Here is a 16,334-nt window from a genome sequence, read left to right on the forward strand (position 1 = left end):
ACTATAGCACTGCTGTGGGATCAACAGGAAAGTCACTGTTTCAGGTCACTCCTGTGTCCAGTTCTGAGCTCCCCAGTACAAGAGAGGCACAGACATACGGGAAAGAGTCCAAGGAAGGGTCAGTAAAGTGCTAAAGGGACTGGAGCATCTCTACTGTGAGGAAAGGCCAGGAGAGCTGGGACTGTTCAGTCTGGAGAAAAGAAGGCTCAGGAAGGGTCTCATCAATGTATGTAAGTACCTGAAGGGAGGATGCCAAAAGGAGAGAACCAGGCTCTATTCACTGGTGCCCAGTGACAGGACCAGAGGCAATGGGCACGAACCATAGATCCGTATGAACTTCAGGAACACTGTGCTCTGTGAGGGTGATTGAGCAGAGGCACAGGTAGTCTGGGGAGGCTGTGGAGTCTCCATCCTTGCAGATATCCAAAAGCCATCTGGACATGGTCCTGAGCAACTGGCTGTAGGTGTCCCTGCTGAAGTAGGGAGTTGGACAGGATGACCTTCAGAGGTCCCTTCTGACCTCAACCACTCTGTGATTCTGTGGCAGGATAAACTGTAATGTAAGTTGTCTACATTCTTTCTTTCCTAGTGCCTGTCCAACAATCTGGACTTTCTCTCAGAGAGCTGTAATCAAAATAGATACTCAACTTGATTTATTGCCTCTGGGAATAAGATGTGTGCATTTCTCATATTAAGGACTTCTTAAGCAAGTAACATTTGCATTATATTTAGTCTTCTAGATCTTTTTTTTCCTCTCCAATGTAAAGATCAATGGAATGACTTTTTACTGGTATTGTAAGAAACAGATGGCCCCTGTTTTATTTAGTTAAGGAAGTGAATCTACAGCCTCAGGGCAGAAGGCACAACATCAGATCATGTTTTGGCAACCTGTGGCAGCCTGATGTTTTTTCATGTTACTGTTCAGTGGCCCTCCACTGTATGTTCCTTCAGGCCCAGCAAATGTGTTTGAGACTGTTCAGTGCTCAGTAGTGAGATGGCTCCTGACCTCTTTACATAGTTGTGGTTTTCTGGAAGGGATAACAGGTTGCAGTTTCTGGAGCTGTCTTCCATTAAGAACAGGAACATTTAGCTCACGGTCTTCAGGCTGGTTAGTCTTGCTGGAACAAAGTCCTAGAAAAATTCCTCTCATAGCCTGCTTACTGGCCTCTCCTTTTTGGCCAAATTGAGAAATTGGGTGCAACTGTGGTCCATTTGTTTCTCATTATGTTTCATTTACATCTCCAGCAACCATTAAGGATGCTCTACCACTCTTTTTGGCAAATAGTGAAGGCACTTAGATGTTGATTCAGGCAAATATGGTTGGCTGGTTTTTGTTTCTGGCAGAAACTATTCTTTAAATTGCTTTCATAGAGATGTGCCAGAGAGGGAACTGTGAGTTGAACGATATAAACATTTTCAAACTTTCACAAAACAAAAGCAGAAGAAAAAAGGATTTGACTGAAAATAAAGTTTTTATTTGGAGAAACTGTATATTGTAATAATATACAATTATTTCTACATAAAGTGTTTCAAATTAAGAAATACATGTTATCTATTTGGAAAATGCTTGAGTTGAAAAGTTCCCAAGAAGGAACTATTTCTAGGGAAAATTGGGAGTAGTTATTTTCTTTTCTGAAATATATTACAAACGTGGTCAATTAGAATCCTCATTTCTTAGCAAAAAAATCCTGACACAAAATGTCATGCATCACGCTGGGTTTGATTGCATAGACTTTTTAATTAAGTGAAATTTGACAGCATATGCTATTGTCTCCACAAGCAGGTAGAAACAACTGTTACTATGTGAGATGTTTGACTGATTTGAAGTTAGTTGTGAGTACCCCTACAGGTTAGAAAATTAACATATGCTATTATTTTCAATTAAATAAGCATCTGCTCTGCCGATTCAGGAACCTGATTTTAGACACTCAAGCTTGACAGTTTTGCTCAAATAGAAGTAGTATAAAAAATCAGAGAGATAATAAATAAATACTAGAAAAAAAAATGATGCAAGCAAAAATTCCTTTGAAGAACAGCATGCCTTTTGTGCATGGTACACATCTTCGAGACCTTTTTTATTCCCATATATCTTTTTCCCTGGTCATTATTTTTAAAATCTCTTCAAAGGTTATAAGCAAAATAGTTGTCAGTCCGTATCCACCCATACCAAACATTTATGTGGAAGCACAAATGCTGTGAAGAAAGGTCCTTTTTTTAGTTCAGCATCATAAAATGTGCACAGAATAAGTTAGCATCTCTGTACAACAGCCAATTGCCTCATCGGTGTGTTGGATTTGTTAGGCCTAAAGTTAAAGACATGGGAATTGTTCTCAGTGCCATTAAGTTTAATGAACTTCAGTGCCTTAACATTTAACTGCAGTTAATACTATAGGCATTTGTCTTCCTCTTTCTGTTGTGATAGGCCAATTCCAATACCTGAAAAATTCAAGTTATTTAGGGCTTCAGTGCTTGGCTAATTTTAGGGACAGATGGAAATAATATTAAATCTAAGATGCTGCCAGAGTTAATAGAAAAACCTCTGAGATATTTTGGAGATGATTCTTTTCTCTGTTGCCTTCCTCAGGCCCCCAGAGCATGCTGCAACTCAAATGAAAGAGCCAAAAGCAATACAAGGGAAGATAAGTTACCTTTTAGGGGTTTTGGTTTGGTTTTTGTTTTTTTTTTTATTAAAAATACTTTCAAGTTCCGTATAATTTGGTAAAATGACAGCTGTAAGCATGAGTGGCAGCTTTGAATCCTAATGCTCCTGATCTTCTTTGGAATGATTCATTTCAGTGAAAAAAACCTGTATTGTGATAAAAACAGGAAGTTAATTGCTTAGAATAAAAGATGAATAGAAATCCAAGAGGCTCTGCAGTGCTTTTTCTTTCATATTATGAGCAATAAATGTGTATACAGAACAGATCTGCAGGGCCATTTGGAAGATTTTAAAAATGTCAATGTAAACTGCTATCTTTCTCTGGTACAAGAGATTCAGATACGTGCAGCTGAATTTTACTTGCCAGTAATTTGAATGATATCATTTGAAAGATGGCAGTAAGAACTTTTAAAATTACTGTGCAACTGTTTAAAACTGTCAGGGAGAATTTTAAAAATAATAAAATCATGAATGAATGAGGCTATTGGCAGTGTTTACAAAAGGATCAAAATTACTTAGGAGCCGAGAAGTGTGATGCTTCACACCACAGCAATCATGTTGCCAGCAGCAGGTACAGGACTTGCTCTGTGCATCCTCCTGCCAAATATTAATCATGAACTTAAATGTTTTAGCACCCGAGTGGCAAAGGAGGATCCTGGTTAGTTGTTTGAACTTCCCTTTTTTTCTTTTCATTGGAAATCTCATCCTCCTCTTTTAACATAACACCACAAAATTACTGTTCATTTCTGTGAAGAGCTAAGAGACTGAGACCTGAACTGAACTCTCAGAAAAAACATGGATGAGAAACATCTCTAAATCAGGCTATTGTTTTTGTTGAGGATTTTTTTTGGAGTGCAAAGGGCTTTTGTGTTTGAGATATTTTTTCCCACTGAAATAAATTGTAAGTATGTGTTTAATAGCATGATTCTTATTTTTGTCTGTATTTGGTTAAAATGAGTCATTCCCTACAAAAACAACAAAACTGTAATCCTGATCTTTTAATGATGTAGTATAAAGGATGTATGTTTACAGTCCCTGCATAATCACTATTCTTAAGTTTTACTCTCCTTAAATTCTGAACAATGTAATCAGAGATTCTAAAACCCTAAATAATAAGATCCTGCTCCAGTCTGCATCCACAGTCATGTTAGGAATAATATCAAAGGTCAAATACATGCAGCCTGAACAGAGAAGGGGTTAGTGAAACTTTTGCCACTGATGCTGACAAAAGAAAAAAAATTAATAGAATATGAGTTTAACAAATTGAAGCATGGAGCATGAACTTTGTTAACGGCAAAATATCTATATATTAATCATTCCAGATCCATATGCATTCAAGGATACTTACTGCATTGTTTCAGAAAGCTCAGAAATAATAAAATGGTAGGGGGTTTTCCTCTGGTCACACATTTCTTTTACATTTGCACTAGTGGGCTTATTTATACAGACTTAGAGGCAGCAGCGTGTTTACCAGATAGGCGGAAAGCCCATCTGATGTAATATGGAAACATAATGGTGGAAATGGGATTCTCATTGCATATTTATTTATTTATAGCTATTTCTAAAATACTTTACAGCATACTATCTAACTTAATATCAAAGTTTTGTAATTTAGGAAGAACTGTTCCACAATGATCAAGTCAACACTGCCAACAGCAGCACTGAGAGAAGCCTTTTATCAGCATAAAGGGCCATAGGTGAACTTGTGCTGGAGGTATATAAGTCCCACTGGTCTTGTGTCTGCTTGAAAAGATTTCTTTCCATCCCTACTTTCTTTGTTGCTAGGCAAGAGCTTTCCCCATTATTCTTGTTTGTCCTCCATCTTCCTGCTAAGGAGAGATTATCTGAGCATAGGAATGGGGTACAGTAGTGCTCCAGTAGCACTGTTGCTGGTTTCTAGCTCTGCAACAGTGAGGCTGGTGCACCTGGAAGCTGTTCCAGTAATAGATTTGACAGTGGGAGCTGCTTTGGAAAATGTCCAAGCCCATGGTCCTTTGCCACTAATGTCTCCAGGCAAGGTGGGACATGGCAAACTAAGCTGACTCCGACAGCGTGACACTGGCAAATTGACTTTGAACTGTTTAAGATGGAAATTCAACAGCAGGACCTGGTGTTTAGAAGCTGTGAGGCAGAGTTTCAGCTATTTTGAGGGGTTTAATTGAAATGAAGTGGAATTGTCAGGAGGCTAGGGAGGAGATCTTCTGAGGCTCCATCTTTCACTTTCTTCCACATGTCACTATACGTAAATATTTGTAGTTTTGTTTTAAGAGACGATAAATCAAATAGTTATCCGTCAACACAATGAAACAGATATTTTGCCTCAAAGTCACTAATCTTCTTAAAAATTATGAATAAATATTTATTAGAAATAAGTATCATTTACCTTGTTGTCCTCATAAAACAAGTGGGCAAGGAAGAGGGACAGAGAGTATTCTAGATTGGAAGAGGAGGAGAAATAGCCAACCATAAATTCTCGTTTCTTATAGTACAGGAAAACTGTGGGTACATAAAACTTTGTAATACATATGTATATTGATTTCACCCATTTAAAAATTTTGAAATATTAAGGAAAACAATTTTTCTTGGAGCATGGCTCTCTTTGAACAATGCTAACTGTAGAGTCTTAGAAATTTGAATATTTCTGGGTCATTGGCTGTTCTGAATCAGAATTGTAACGATGTCAGATTTCTTGGGGTTTGTTCACTGTTTTGGTTGGGAGAAGGGGATAGGTATAGAAGGGATGAAATTTATTTTTTTTTTCTCATAGCTTGGGATGTCATTGTGCAGTGCCATCCCTTTCTGTGTTGCTTCTGAAACCACACAGAAGTCAGAACTGCACGAATATCAAAAAATATTTGCATTTGCAGGTGAATGCCTTCTAGCATTTTACTTTATTGACGGATTTGTCTTAATCTCATCCTAGCTGAACATTTTTATCTGTATTATAACATTCCTTTCTTATTTTTGATACTTGTTTTCAATCAGGGCCCTGCAAACCAAGTAATTGTTTCTTTTTCTTTGCAGTGTTGGTAACATAGTCTGATTTAGCTTGGCTCCTACAAGTCACAATGGATATTTTGTTGGCCTTCCTTTCATCCGTCATTTTATTTTCTTATTTTAATCAGTTCCATTCCCTGCCCCTTCCAGAGAGTTATCACAGACATATCTTCACTAAAGATTATGCAGTAGCAGTTCTCTTTAAGTTTGTAAAATAGGTAATTCTTCTGAATTCACACAGTTGAGCAGAAGAGATTGCATCAGGCCCTGATATGTTTTAACTTTGGCAGCATTGCATTTTGAACCTGGACTTCTAGGATTACTTTATACCTGATTTGTGCTTACTTTTATATCCACTGGTGGATTTTGACATACCATACTGCCAGAGAGCAGGATTTCTGTGCTGGAAAACAACAAGTCAAAGCAATGATGTTCCTATGCAACCTGCCTCATACCATCCTGAGATTGTAAAAGCAGTCTCAATTAAAACACCATGAACTAAAATCATGAGTCACATTCACTGTGCATGCAGTCCAAAAGAGTAAAACACATGTTTCTAGGATGTATCTGAATTTACTGTGCTTAAAATGTGTAACTTCGCTAAAAGCATATTCAAAATAATAAAGATCTGGCAGTTGTGAAGATGTGAAAAACAGAAAACACGCGTGAGGTGTATTTGGGAATATATAAAACATGAGGATGTTTTAGCACAGGGACACAGGAATATTGGCAGGCAATACTCAGCACAGGAAATCAGTACGTAACCTCTTGTTTTGCAGGAATTAATACCCAAAGGCAGTATCTGAACTTCCTTGCATCCTCACAGGGTAATTTAATAATATCTGAAGTAATTCTGATTTGTAGAAACATTTCACAAGTAGCAATGTTCTCAATATTAAAATGACAATATATAACCCACCCCTGACTCTGAGATGCTTGGTGAACTTGCATCCAATAATTTCATAGCCCCTTCCACTTAGAATAAACTTTCTCTGAACATCTGCAAAGCAAAGGCCCCATGAAAACTTTCCTAAAAATTCTACCTTTCCATTGACAACGGTTTGGTTGCTAACATGCTGAAACCATCTATATAAGACTGACTAATATAGCCATATTGTTTCCATGTCCTCCCCATATGTGTGCCTGGAGCCATCTGTTGTCTCTTGGCTTATACTGTTAACTGTGTTAGAGAAGCAGGGATTTTTTAATTTATGGTTGTACAGCACCCAACAGAGCAAGGTCTTGGTGAGGGCCTGTGAGTGATGCAATTAAATAATAGATAAGTTAAATTAGTAAATGAAATAAATAACTTATTTTTAAAAAAAAATTCACTGTATATAATTCATTGTGTTTCCTGACTTAAATGTACAGTGTTAGACTATTCTGTGGCTGGCATATGTAATTATGGCAGTGTCGACCAACGTTCAGCTGTTAGGGGTTCAAGATTAAAAGTTTAAATCTTTTATTTAATTGTTAGATTAAAAAATAAAAACTAAGTAAATTCTAACAAAATTATAGCAGTAACAACTGCTTTTAACTCCAGGGAAATTTGCATAAAATTAAATGAGAAAGCAGTTTAGGCCATGCATCTGAATCTTGTTTGACATTTAAAATGCTACCAAATATCCAAAAGGCATACGCTGTGTATATTTTATGAATGAGCTCTGAAGACTCTTAGCTAGTCCTTGGCTTCAGTATTTCCTTGTATCTCATTTTTCCCATTATTTTCCTCTACGTGTTTCAATACCTCATCAGAATTACTTTATAATTCACCTTGCCAGTTTGACAAGAGCTATGGGAATATCTCCTTAGTGCTCTTACTATGAATACAGAAAGAATTGAAACTGTTACTGGGTAAATTAATATTTATATTAATAATATATATTAATTATACTGGGTAAATTAATATAGGAAAATTAGCTATAAACTACCAAGAAATACCCAGACAAGTTCTAGTTCAAGAAATCCCTGATCTGCAAATCTGTGTAGTCTGGGAGAGTATTCTGGGCATTGCATGTTTATATCATGACATAGTTTTTTTCATTATACTTTACCCAACCCATCATTGACCAGCAGCAAACAAGACACCAGGAAGGCTGGGATGTTCTGCCAACACAGTTCTGTCCCTTGTTTTTTGTTTGTTTCTTATGCTTTAAATTGCAGCATTCTTCCTTAAATACCTTAAATAACTTTAAAAGCTCTCCTCCTTGAAGATAGTTGCTTTTCCACTGTGCTTAACATTTGGTAGAGCAGCCAAATTAATTCATATTCAAGATTCAGCTTTAAGATGAATGGAGTTTTGCCATTTTGAGTGTTCAAATCAAAGAAGTGCTTGGACATACATTGTTAAAACCCTTTGACAACAGAGTTTACTCTTTCTTGACTTTCTCCATGAGTATAACAGACAAAAATACAATCTTTCTTTCATTTCCTGAACAGTAAGACTTGAAAACTAAATGGCATTATGAAAGACATTTACAATTCCGATTTTGTGAGTTCGTATTCTGTTTTCCATATTTTTTGTTAATCTGCATGTCGTGTATTTGGGGGGAAAAAAGTGTTTAAACTGGTAAAAACAAGGTTGAAGAAGAGAGGCTTCTTCCAAAACTGTATTAGCTTCAGACCTTGGGTGGTGTAGGATGCTTACTTTCAGTGTCCTTACCCATGTCCGCAAACCTTATTGCAGTTGTAAAGTGATGAGCTGTAAAAGTGTAGGATTACAATGTCAAAACTGTAAAACTTTCTTTAATCTCTTCTTGAAGGTGCTGACCACTTTCAGTTAGTCACAGATGTTTTTTCTGAAGCAGTAAAATTTGATGAAAAACGGGGAATGGTGGAGGCATCACTGATCTCATTATGAGCTCAGAAGGAAGGATATAAAAAATTTATTTCCCCAGATGTCTTTGTAAAGGTGAGAAGATAGATGAAAGGAAAGGTAATAAATAAAAAAAAAAAAAAGAGAGAGAAGAGCCAGGTTTGGACAGATGGAGAACACCAGAACTCTATAGATTGGGGGGAAATAGCAAAGAAATGGCAAATAATTAATCAAAAAGAAATTAATTTTCATGGCAAAAGAGAAAAAGGGAATGCAGCAATGTAAGCAAAGTTCTGGGTGTGGGTAAGAAGAAAGATGAATATGGGAATCATAAATTTAAGTTTTTTTTCAGATTGTGTATTGCCACAACAGGGCAGATATTTGGAGATGTGTATATGGAGGCACAGAAAAAATAGTCTTGCTTTGACTGGAGACATAAATACTATCCTGCTTTATATTGTTAGTGAAATACATATCCATGTGGCATCACAAATAATCTTCGTTTTCATTCTTATATTCAATTCAAGATGTTACTGATTGCCTATAAGGCTTTACATCATCTGAAATATGGATGGTGTGGAAAAGTTTTTTGAGGACTCTGGGACTAAATTTTCAGAAAGTATTATTAAGGTTTTTCTCTGCAAGACTACATCATTAAATTTGCACATCTCGTTCTCCCATGTCTGAGGCAGTAATTCCTTTGTTTTATTTGCTCCTTGATTTGTTTTTCTTCCTCATAACACAGCTCCCAGTATTAGAAAATGTCGAACCTAAATGCTTTATAGGACATGTCGTTTGGTAAGTTGACACTGGTTTCTCATTTTGGTTAGTAATTAAAATGATTGATTTTTATTTTGTGGTCAAGTAGTTAACCTTTGAGTGCTTTGGCTGAATGAGTTTGAATCCCTGTTCACATGTTTCTGGTACTGTGTGTCAGATCAGCTAAAAGGTTGGTTTCTCAAGGAAGCACAGACACAGGGTTTTTTTCTGTTGACCTACATTAGGCCTGTTCAAAGACTTTATAAGTCTCTGCTTGTGCATAAGAGAGATCAAATCAACACTGCTGTTTGTACACAAAATAAAAATGGTATCCAGGGTACTCACTTTCTCAGCACAGAGAAATACAGAAGTTGGCACTTAGAGAAAAGGGCAGTGAATATTGTCTGGACAAGAATCAAGAGCATCTACAGGATGCTGGCTATAAATCAGTTGTTTTATCTATTACTGCGGAAGAATTTGGCTTTAGAATACTTCAAAGAAAATGTCCTTTTTTCTGAGGGGCTTTATCATTTTGCTGTTTACCTTTACAAAACATGAAAGCATTCATAATTTGTATAACAATTTTAGAAAGATACTGTGAAAGTATTAGTCTTAGAGATGTTGACTAGGAAGACACCTCTGCTCAAGGGGCACATGTAGCAGGAAAATCAAATTAGTCACTTTGAACAGAAACTACAGTTTCTATAGGTAACCTTTTGTAGTGCTGTACTGCTCTTCGAATGAGGAATATTTTTTATAATGACCAATGTGAACCTTCCAAGGGGCAATTTTGGGTCCATCCTTCTCAATCATCTGCCACTGCTGGGAAGAGTTTGATTACATCATCTTTGTAGCTCCAAGTAGTTGCAGGCTCCCAGCAGATCCCCTTTAGGCTCCTCTTTATCAAAATAACAAGCCCAGCTCCCTCAGCCTGTCCTCTACACCTGTAACCAGCATAGTAGCACTGCAGTGGATCATCTCAAGTTTCTCAACATCTGTCTTGAACTGGAGGCCTAAAACACTATTCAAGATGAGAGCTCACAAGCACTGATTAGAGGGGGTAATGTTTTCCTTTCTAAAACAGAAACCTCAGAAAGGTTTCTTTTGCCTAGTCTTTCAGTGTCTTGTGGTGTTTCTGAACTGAAATTCTACAAATCAGCAAACCTCCAGATTTTGAATAATCTGAAAATCTGAGAGTGCATCTGTCTTCTCAAATGGGCTGTTGGTGAGAGTACTGAACAGTATCTTCACAGCAGTCCATTGGTTATTGTCCTCATCTCCAAACAGAACATCAAGCCATGGAATGTACTCTTTCAGCTTGGGAGTCTGAGAAATTTGCAGCCCACCTACAAGTAAAAATAGATTGCGTTCACTCCTCACCCTTCATCTGCATGGACAGTCATTTCATCACAGTGGGCAACCAGATTGGTCAAGCATAATTTGCTCTTGGTAAATCCTTGCTGACTTTTCTTGATTATTGTCTTGTCCTTTACATGTTGGAAACTGATTCCAAGAGGACATGCTCCATGATTTTTCCAAGGACTAAGGTGAGGCCAACTATTGTACAGTTTCTCGGATCCTCTTTCTCACTTTCTATAATATGGATGTAAAATTAACCTTTCTCCAGTCGTCGAGGATGTCCTGTAGTAGCAGTGAGCTTCCATAAATTATTAGCTAGTGGTTTTACGATTATATTTTCAGCTTTTTCAGCACCCATGGGCCCCATGTATTTGAACACATACTGCTTCTTCAGGTATTCACCAACCTGTCACACCACCACAGACCACCTTAGCTATCCCTCTCCTTCCCAAACTGTACGTATAGAGGTCTGGGAGCAGACTCAGCCTAAAAAGAGGAAAATGGTATTGAGTGCTGCAGCCTATTCTGTATCATCTGTGGTTATCTTATCTGCCTTAGTAAGCAACAAACCTAAATTTTCTTTGACTTCCTTTTGCTGCTCTCATACTTGTAAAATTCCTTCTTGTTACCCTTTAAAGTCTCCCATTGATTTTAGCTCCAGATGGGTTTTGTCCTTCCTAGTTTTGTTCCTGTGCTGAAACAATGATTGTGTGCTTGTCCTTTGTTTCCTGACATTGTTTCCACACATGCACTCCCCATTTCCACCATTTCCATCTCCATATGTGCTTTTCCCATTTTAGTTCATTAAGCAGCTCCTTTCTCAGCCAAGTGGACCTTCTGTATACCTTGTCCATATGTGCTGCTTCCTCATATAGTTCTGAGTTAGGTCCCTGTTCTATGGCAGACAAGTCCTCCCCATTTTAGTAAGTCCATTCACAAAAGCATTCTTCCCTCTCCTTCCCAAGTCACCCTATTCTCCAAGTTGTCTTTTCTCATCTAATTGTGTGGCACAGGCAATACAGTTGAAGCCCAACTAGTGCCACCAAATATTGAGATATATGTGGTCTGCTGAACGTATCTGCTGTTGTCCAAGCTTTGCCCTTTTTCCACAGGATTAAAGAGAAGCGCCACAAGGAATCCTTCTCCCTTTGCCCTTGCAGTCACTTTTGAACTGAAATGGTTTCACATCACCCTGCTTGTGGTGTATGTGTGAATAAGCAGGAAAAAAAGTCAGAACAAAAGGTGGCCTCAAGCAGTCTTTTAGCAACACCACAAATTGAGGCTACATGCAAGCAAGAAATATCCCTCACTGATGAGTCTGGCTGGGAGAGAGTCACCAGCCACTCACTGTCAGTCCTCACTTTTTCCTGGTAGCTCACTGATATGGTGTCCAACCTGGCATCTTCCTCTGAAGAGCTTGCTCTTCCCCTCGGCTGCCTGGGCAGCCTTTCTGCTGCCAGAAGTCACAAGCTTCAAATTTCCAACTTCTTAGACCTTCTTTCTTCTTTCCATTGTGTCTTTCCTTGGTTGCACCTGCACTATCTGTCATGTAAGTTTTTTCACCTTGAAAGGTCCTGTCAGTCACCTGTTTGTCACCACTGATGCAACAGAATGCACTTTCCTCTTGCAGCTCCTCACCTGCTGCTGTAGCAACTACAACAGAGCAGAGAGCCCTCCAGGGAGGTCACCCTCAGAGGTCCATCTGCACAGAGGTTGCCACAGCACTGCTGGTGACAACAGGGGCAGGGGTTATGTCTTGTAGCAAGTCATCACCATGTGGGTCTTGCCTTCCTATATAAAGAGCACATCTGGGTCCAATGTGTGTCCAGTACCGAGTCAACCACCTTGCTCATTTTCACATCCCACTGGCAGCACTCCTTGGTGCTCTTCCTAAGGATGCCAGATAAGTTAGGAACTTCAGGTGTGGTCACTCAGCCTTCTGCAAGATTTCCCACTTAGCAGGAAACCTCTTTCACTGTCTGTGAGTTCCTGGCCACAGTACCCTCGTTGTGAGGACTGGGTCTGCTGGAAGTTTCTGCTCCCCATGCTGGATCCTAACAATCTGAAAGAACAGTGGATGTAGTTTACTCAGCACCAATCTCACTTGCCAGAGGAAGAGGTACTGTTGTACAGTCAAAAAGGTTTGTTTCAGAATATGCCCAAGTGGATAAAGCTATCCAAAAGCACTTTAAAATCAATTTACTACAGTTATGATCCATGAGTAAGAAGCAGTAGTCTTGGAAACATGGAAATATTTGTTTACCAGAAGTTAAATTTGCTTATTCACTTGTAGGAGAGAAACTGGGTTTCAACTACTGGCTAATGATTTCAGAATTTGGTTAAATTATTTGACAGTAAAATACTCAAGTATTGTTGCCTTTCCCTATCTTACAGCTGCACTGGAAGTGCACTGGCAAGTTAAAATTTATGGTAGATTATTTCTTGCAATCACTAGCTGTGTGTACTAGGGAAAGGTCTCCCTTGGACATCACTTGACTAGAAATAGCAATGCAGGTAGGCTTGTATAAGCTGTGACAAAACTGCAAATGTTGAAACAGGTTAATCTTTCAACATCTGTAAATTGGCAAGATGAGGCTTAATTGGTGAAAGTACAAGGCTGAGTAAAATAAGGTGAAGGTATATTAATTTAAGGAAATAGCAAAGAAAAATGTTTCATGTCTGCAGATTGGAAGTACAAGGAAAAAGTGTACAAGGGAAAAGTTATATTGGTAGATTTTGCAAAATGCTACCATTAAGTTTCTTTTTATTTCACAAGTACTTTTGAATACATATTATATTAGCACAAAGTTTCTTTTGCTTGGCTCTGACTCAGTTTCTGATGGAGATTAAGATCACTTGTATTTTTAAATCATGACTGATTCACTCTCTTTATTCTTGCTGATCAGTTTTGATTTTTTTTTTCACTTGAAATGGAATTTTCAGCAATCTCTGTCAAAAGAGTATCAAAGAACTACAGAACTCCAGAGAAAAACAGGAGGCTAATAAGTTAGTTTGCCTGTATCTGCTTAAATTTAACTGCATACTTGAACAAAAAACTTAATACTGTGTGTGACTAAGCTTTGAAGGACTTTTTTTAAAGAAGTGGTGATAGTCTTCAGAGACAAGACCAGATGTATTTGTAAACTGGCAAAAGAGTTCAAAGTGAAATGCATAACTGAGGCAGTTTCCAGTGCTTGCACAGGGCATGTGGCTGGGTAATAATGCTTCTCCTGGGCCATAAAATCAAGAGTATTTTTGTCGTGTCATTCTTTAAATTACACTACTTTGAATTACACCTGATGCATACTTATTAGGCATAGCTTAATAATTTAGAATAAGTGCTTTGTAGTATGTGAGCTGAAAACAAAATAAGTACTATGTAAGATGCTGTGTGGAATTGCAATTGGCTGAGCAGGTTTTTTATACAGATAAAGCATAATGTGTTGCACATATAAACGTTCCAAAATATATAGCAGTCATGCATCCTTGAGGCATGGTGTTCTGTCTCATGAAACACATGCCTCAAAATTAAATTAAAAAAATTTTAAAAGAAAAATAAAAAATAGGAATTTTTCTGAGGTTTCAAAGGAATTGCTGTAGAAATTGCTCCACCAAGAAAGGAGAAATTTTCTTATTTGGTGAGATATTTTCAGACATTACTGCTTGCACAAGTAAAGCCAGGTAGCTGATCTGTAAAAGAAATACAAACTGTAAACCTTTCTTGGATCTTATACCTTTAAAATGTAAAAGGGTATACCAATAAACATTGAAACATTAAAGCCAAACCCCATTTCCATTAAATGATAAAAGAATTTACAACTCTTTTGAGAAATACAGTTGGAAGGTAATTCTCTTTGTTTCCAAAGTGTTCTCAAAAGCAAAGGAATATGGGAAATGAGGATACGTCTAAGCATGCCATGTCTAACCTTACCAACTTTGCTGTCTATCATAAAAAGGTGTTTTTTAATGCTAATAACCTCTTAATTGCAGGAGGAGGAATTGGAGGCCCAGATTTCCTTTCTACAAGGACAACTGAACGACTTGGAAGCCATGTGCAAATATTGTGCCAAGATGATGAACACACATCTTGGTAAGTGCAGTACCCTGCCTTAACCTGTAAATCTTTGCAAAAGCTCTTTTCATGTTTGTATTAGAACTAAAATAATATTTATGCAGCACAGCACATACTGTTTTATAAGCCATGAAGAAGACTGAATTGACGTACCCAGTTATTCTCTCAGATGCTGTCAACTACTATATCTTTATACTGTCATATTTTTAATTTTGGGTATTCCATAGCCACTGAAGATGCTAAAAACAAAGTAGAGGCATTTTGGCACAGGTGCCCTTTGTCTGTTCCTAAGACTTCTTGTCTTGTAAGAGACATACTGGAGCTCACAGCATGTAAGCTTACATTTTTTAAGCCTGTTGGCAGCATATCAGTCCCAGAATGATACTTGATATTTGCAGTGATAGTTGCATAAAATTCACATACGTTCATTAAATGTAGCATCTTCACAACCTATGCTGATCACCTTCAGTGTGTAAAAACGTGTTACTATAGGTTGCTAGCTTGTAATATTTTGCTCAGACCAGCAGAAATATAGTAAGATAGAAGTCTATACATTTGGAATAGAATCAGAAAAGCCTCCGATCTAAAATTCAACTTATATTGCCAAGACAAATCAGAGATAGCTTCTATCAATCAGAGATAGCTTCAAAGCTTCTATCAATTCAGATGTAAACATGCTTACTTATGTTTTATTAAAAGCAGCTTTTTTAAACTGTGTTTCTCACTGTCGGTGAGAAATCGGAACAAAACTGCAATAATTTTAAGGGTTATTTATGGCCTGAAACATCTAAGTTAGCCAGGTCAAAAAGATCAGATATGAAAGCCATATTATTCTTTTATTTTCATTTTCTTTTATGTCAATGTTTTAGTAGTTGCTGTTGTGAGCCTAGGAAAAGCCATAAATACTGTCTTATTTGAAAGTTTGAAATCACAGCCTTCCAAAGCCAAGTGTAAACCTTTAACCCCAACAGCTTTAGTCTGATGTATGGTATTCCATCTGTGAGTGTACATGAGCAAAGGTAAGACTAGAAGCAAGCAAAAAGCATAAATTATTGGCTGTTGAAATGATGGGGGAAAGATGACCATGTCAAGAAGAAACTCTGAAGTTTCTTTCACTTAGAAAAGAAGATGAGGGAATGTTTAGCAGGAATATCAGTTCAAGCAGAAGCATAAGAAGTTCACCAGCTGTGGCTCTGGACTGGAGAGCAGAATAAACCAGAGATACTTGAAGTAGTCTGCCTTGCAGTACTAGATCCCTGAAATGGAAGAATAAGATTTGTGATGATATCTAGGTATTAAATTCTTTTTCCCAAATTAATCACAAACAAAACCAGTAGTCTCCTGAGAGCATTGTGGAGTGTTTTTTTTACCCTCACAGGACATGGACAGTCATCCCCCATACAGCACTGGCTGCAGTAATTTAGACTTTAGAAATAATAATTTTTAAAACTTGTAAACCCCACTCCCTGGACTTCTTCACAAAATTCCTGCTTCACTTGTCAACGTCAGAGGCTACTAACTGTGTAAATTCAGGTTACACTTCTGTATTTAAGTTCTATAGATATTGACAGTTAACGTGTGATAAATAGAGCACAAGAGACGCTGAGACAGCACCAACCTTCACAGCTTCTGAGCTAGTAGCAAACTGATGAGGTTAGGTATCCCTTATTCAG

At 37.7% G+C, this 16,334-nt stretch overlaps 1 protein-coding gene across 7 annotated transcripts in view; it reads left to right on the forward strand.

The window, feature by feature from the left end:
- The window catches only part of TBC1D5 (TBC1 domain family member 5), a 311,133-nt gene that overhangs the window by 268,558 nt on the left and 26,241 nt on the right, over window positions 1-16,334 (forward strand). For all 7 annotated transcript variants that reach the window (XM_071735549.1, XM_071735553.1, XM_071735551.1 and 4 more), the window contains one exon: window positions 14,580-14,679. In XM_071735549.1, the coding sequence (XP_071591650.1) occupies window positions 14,580-14,679 (100 nt within the window). The remainder of the gene's footprint in view (window positions 1-14,579; window positions 14,680-16,334) is intronic.

This window comes from Heliangelus exortis, chromosome 2 (genome assembly GCF_036169615.1).
Source record: "Heliangelus exortis chromosome 2, bHelExo1.hap1, whole genome shotgun sequence".
NCBI classification, from domain to species: Eukaryota; Metazoa; Chordata; class Aves; order Apodiformes; family Trochilidae; genus Heliangelus; species Heliangelus exortis.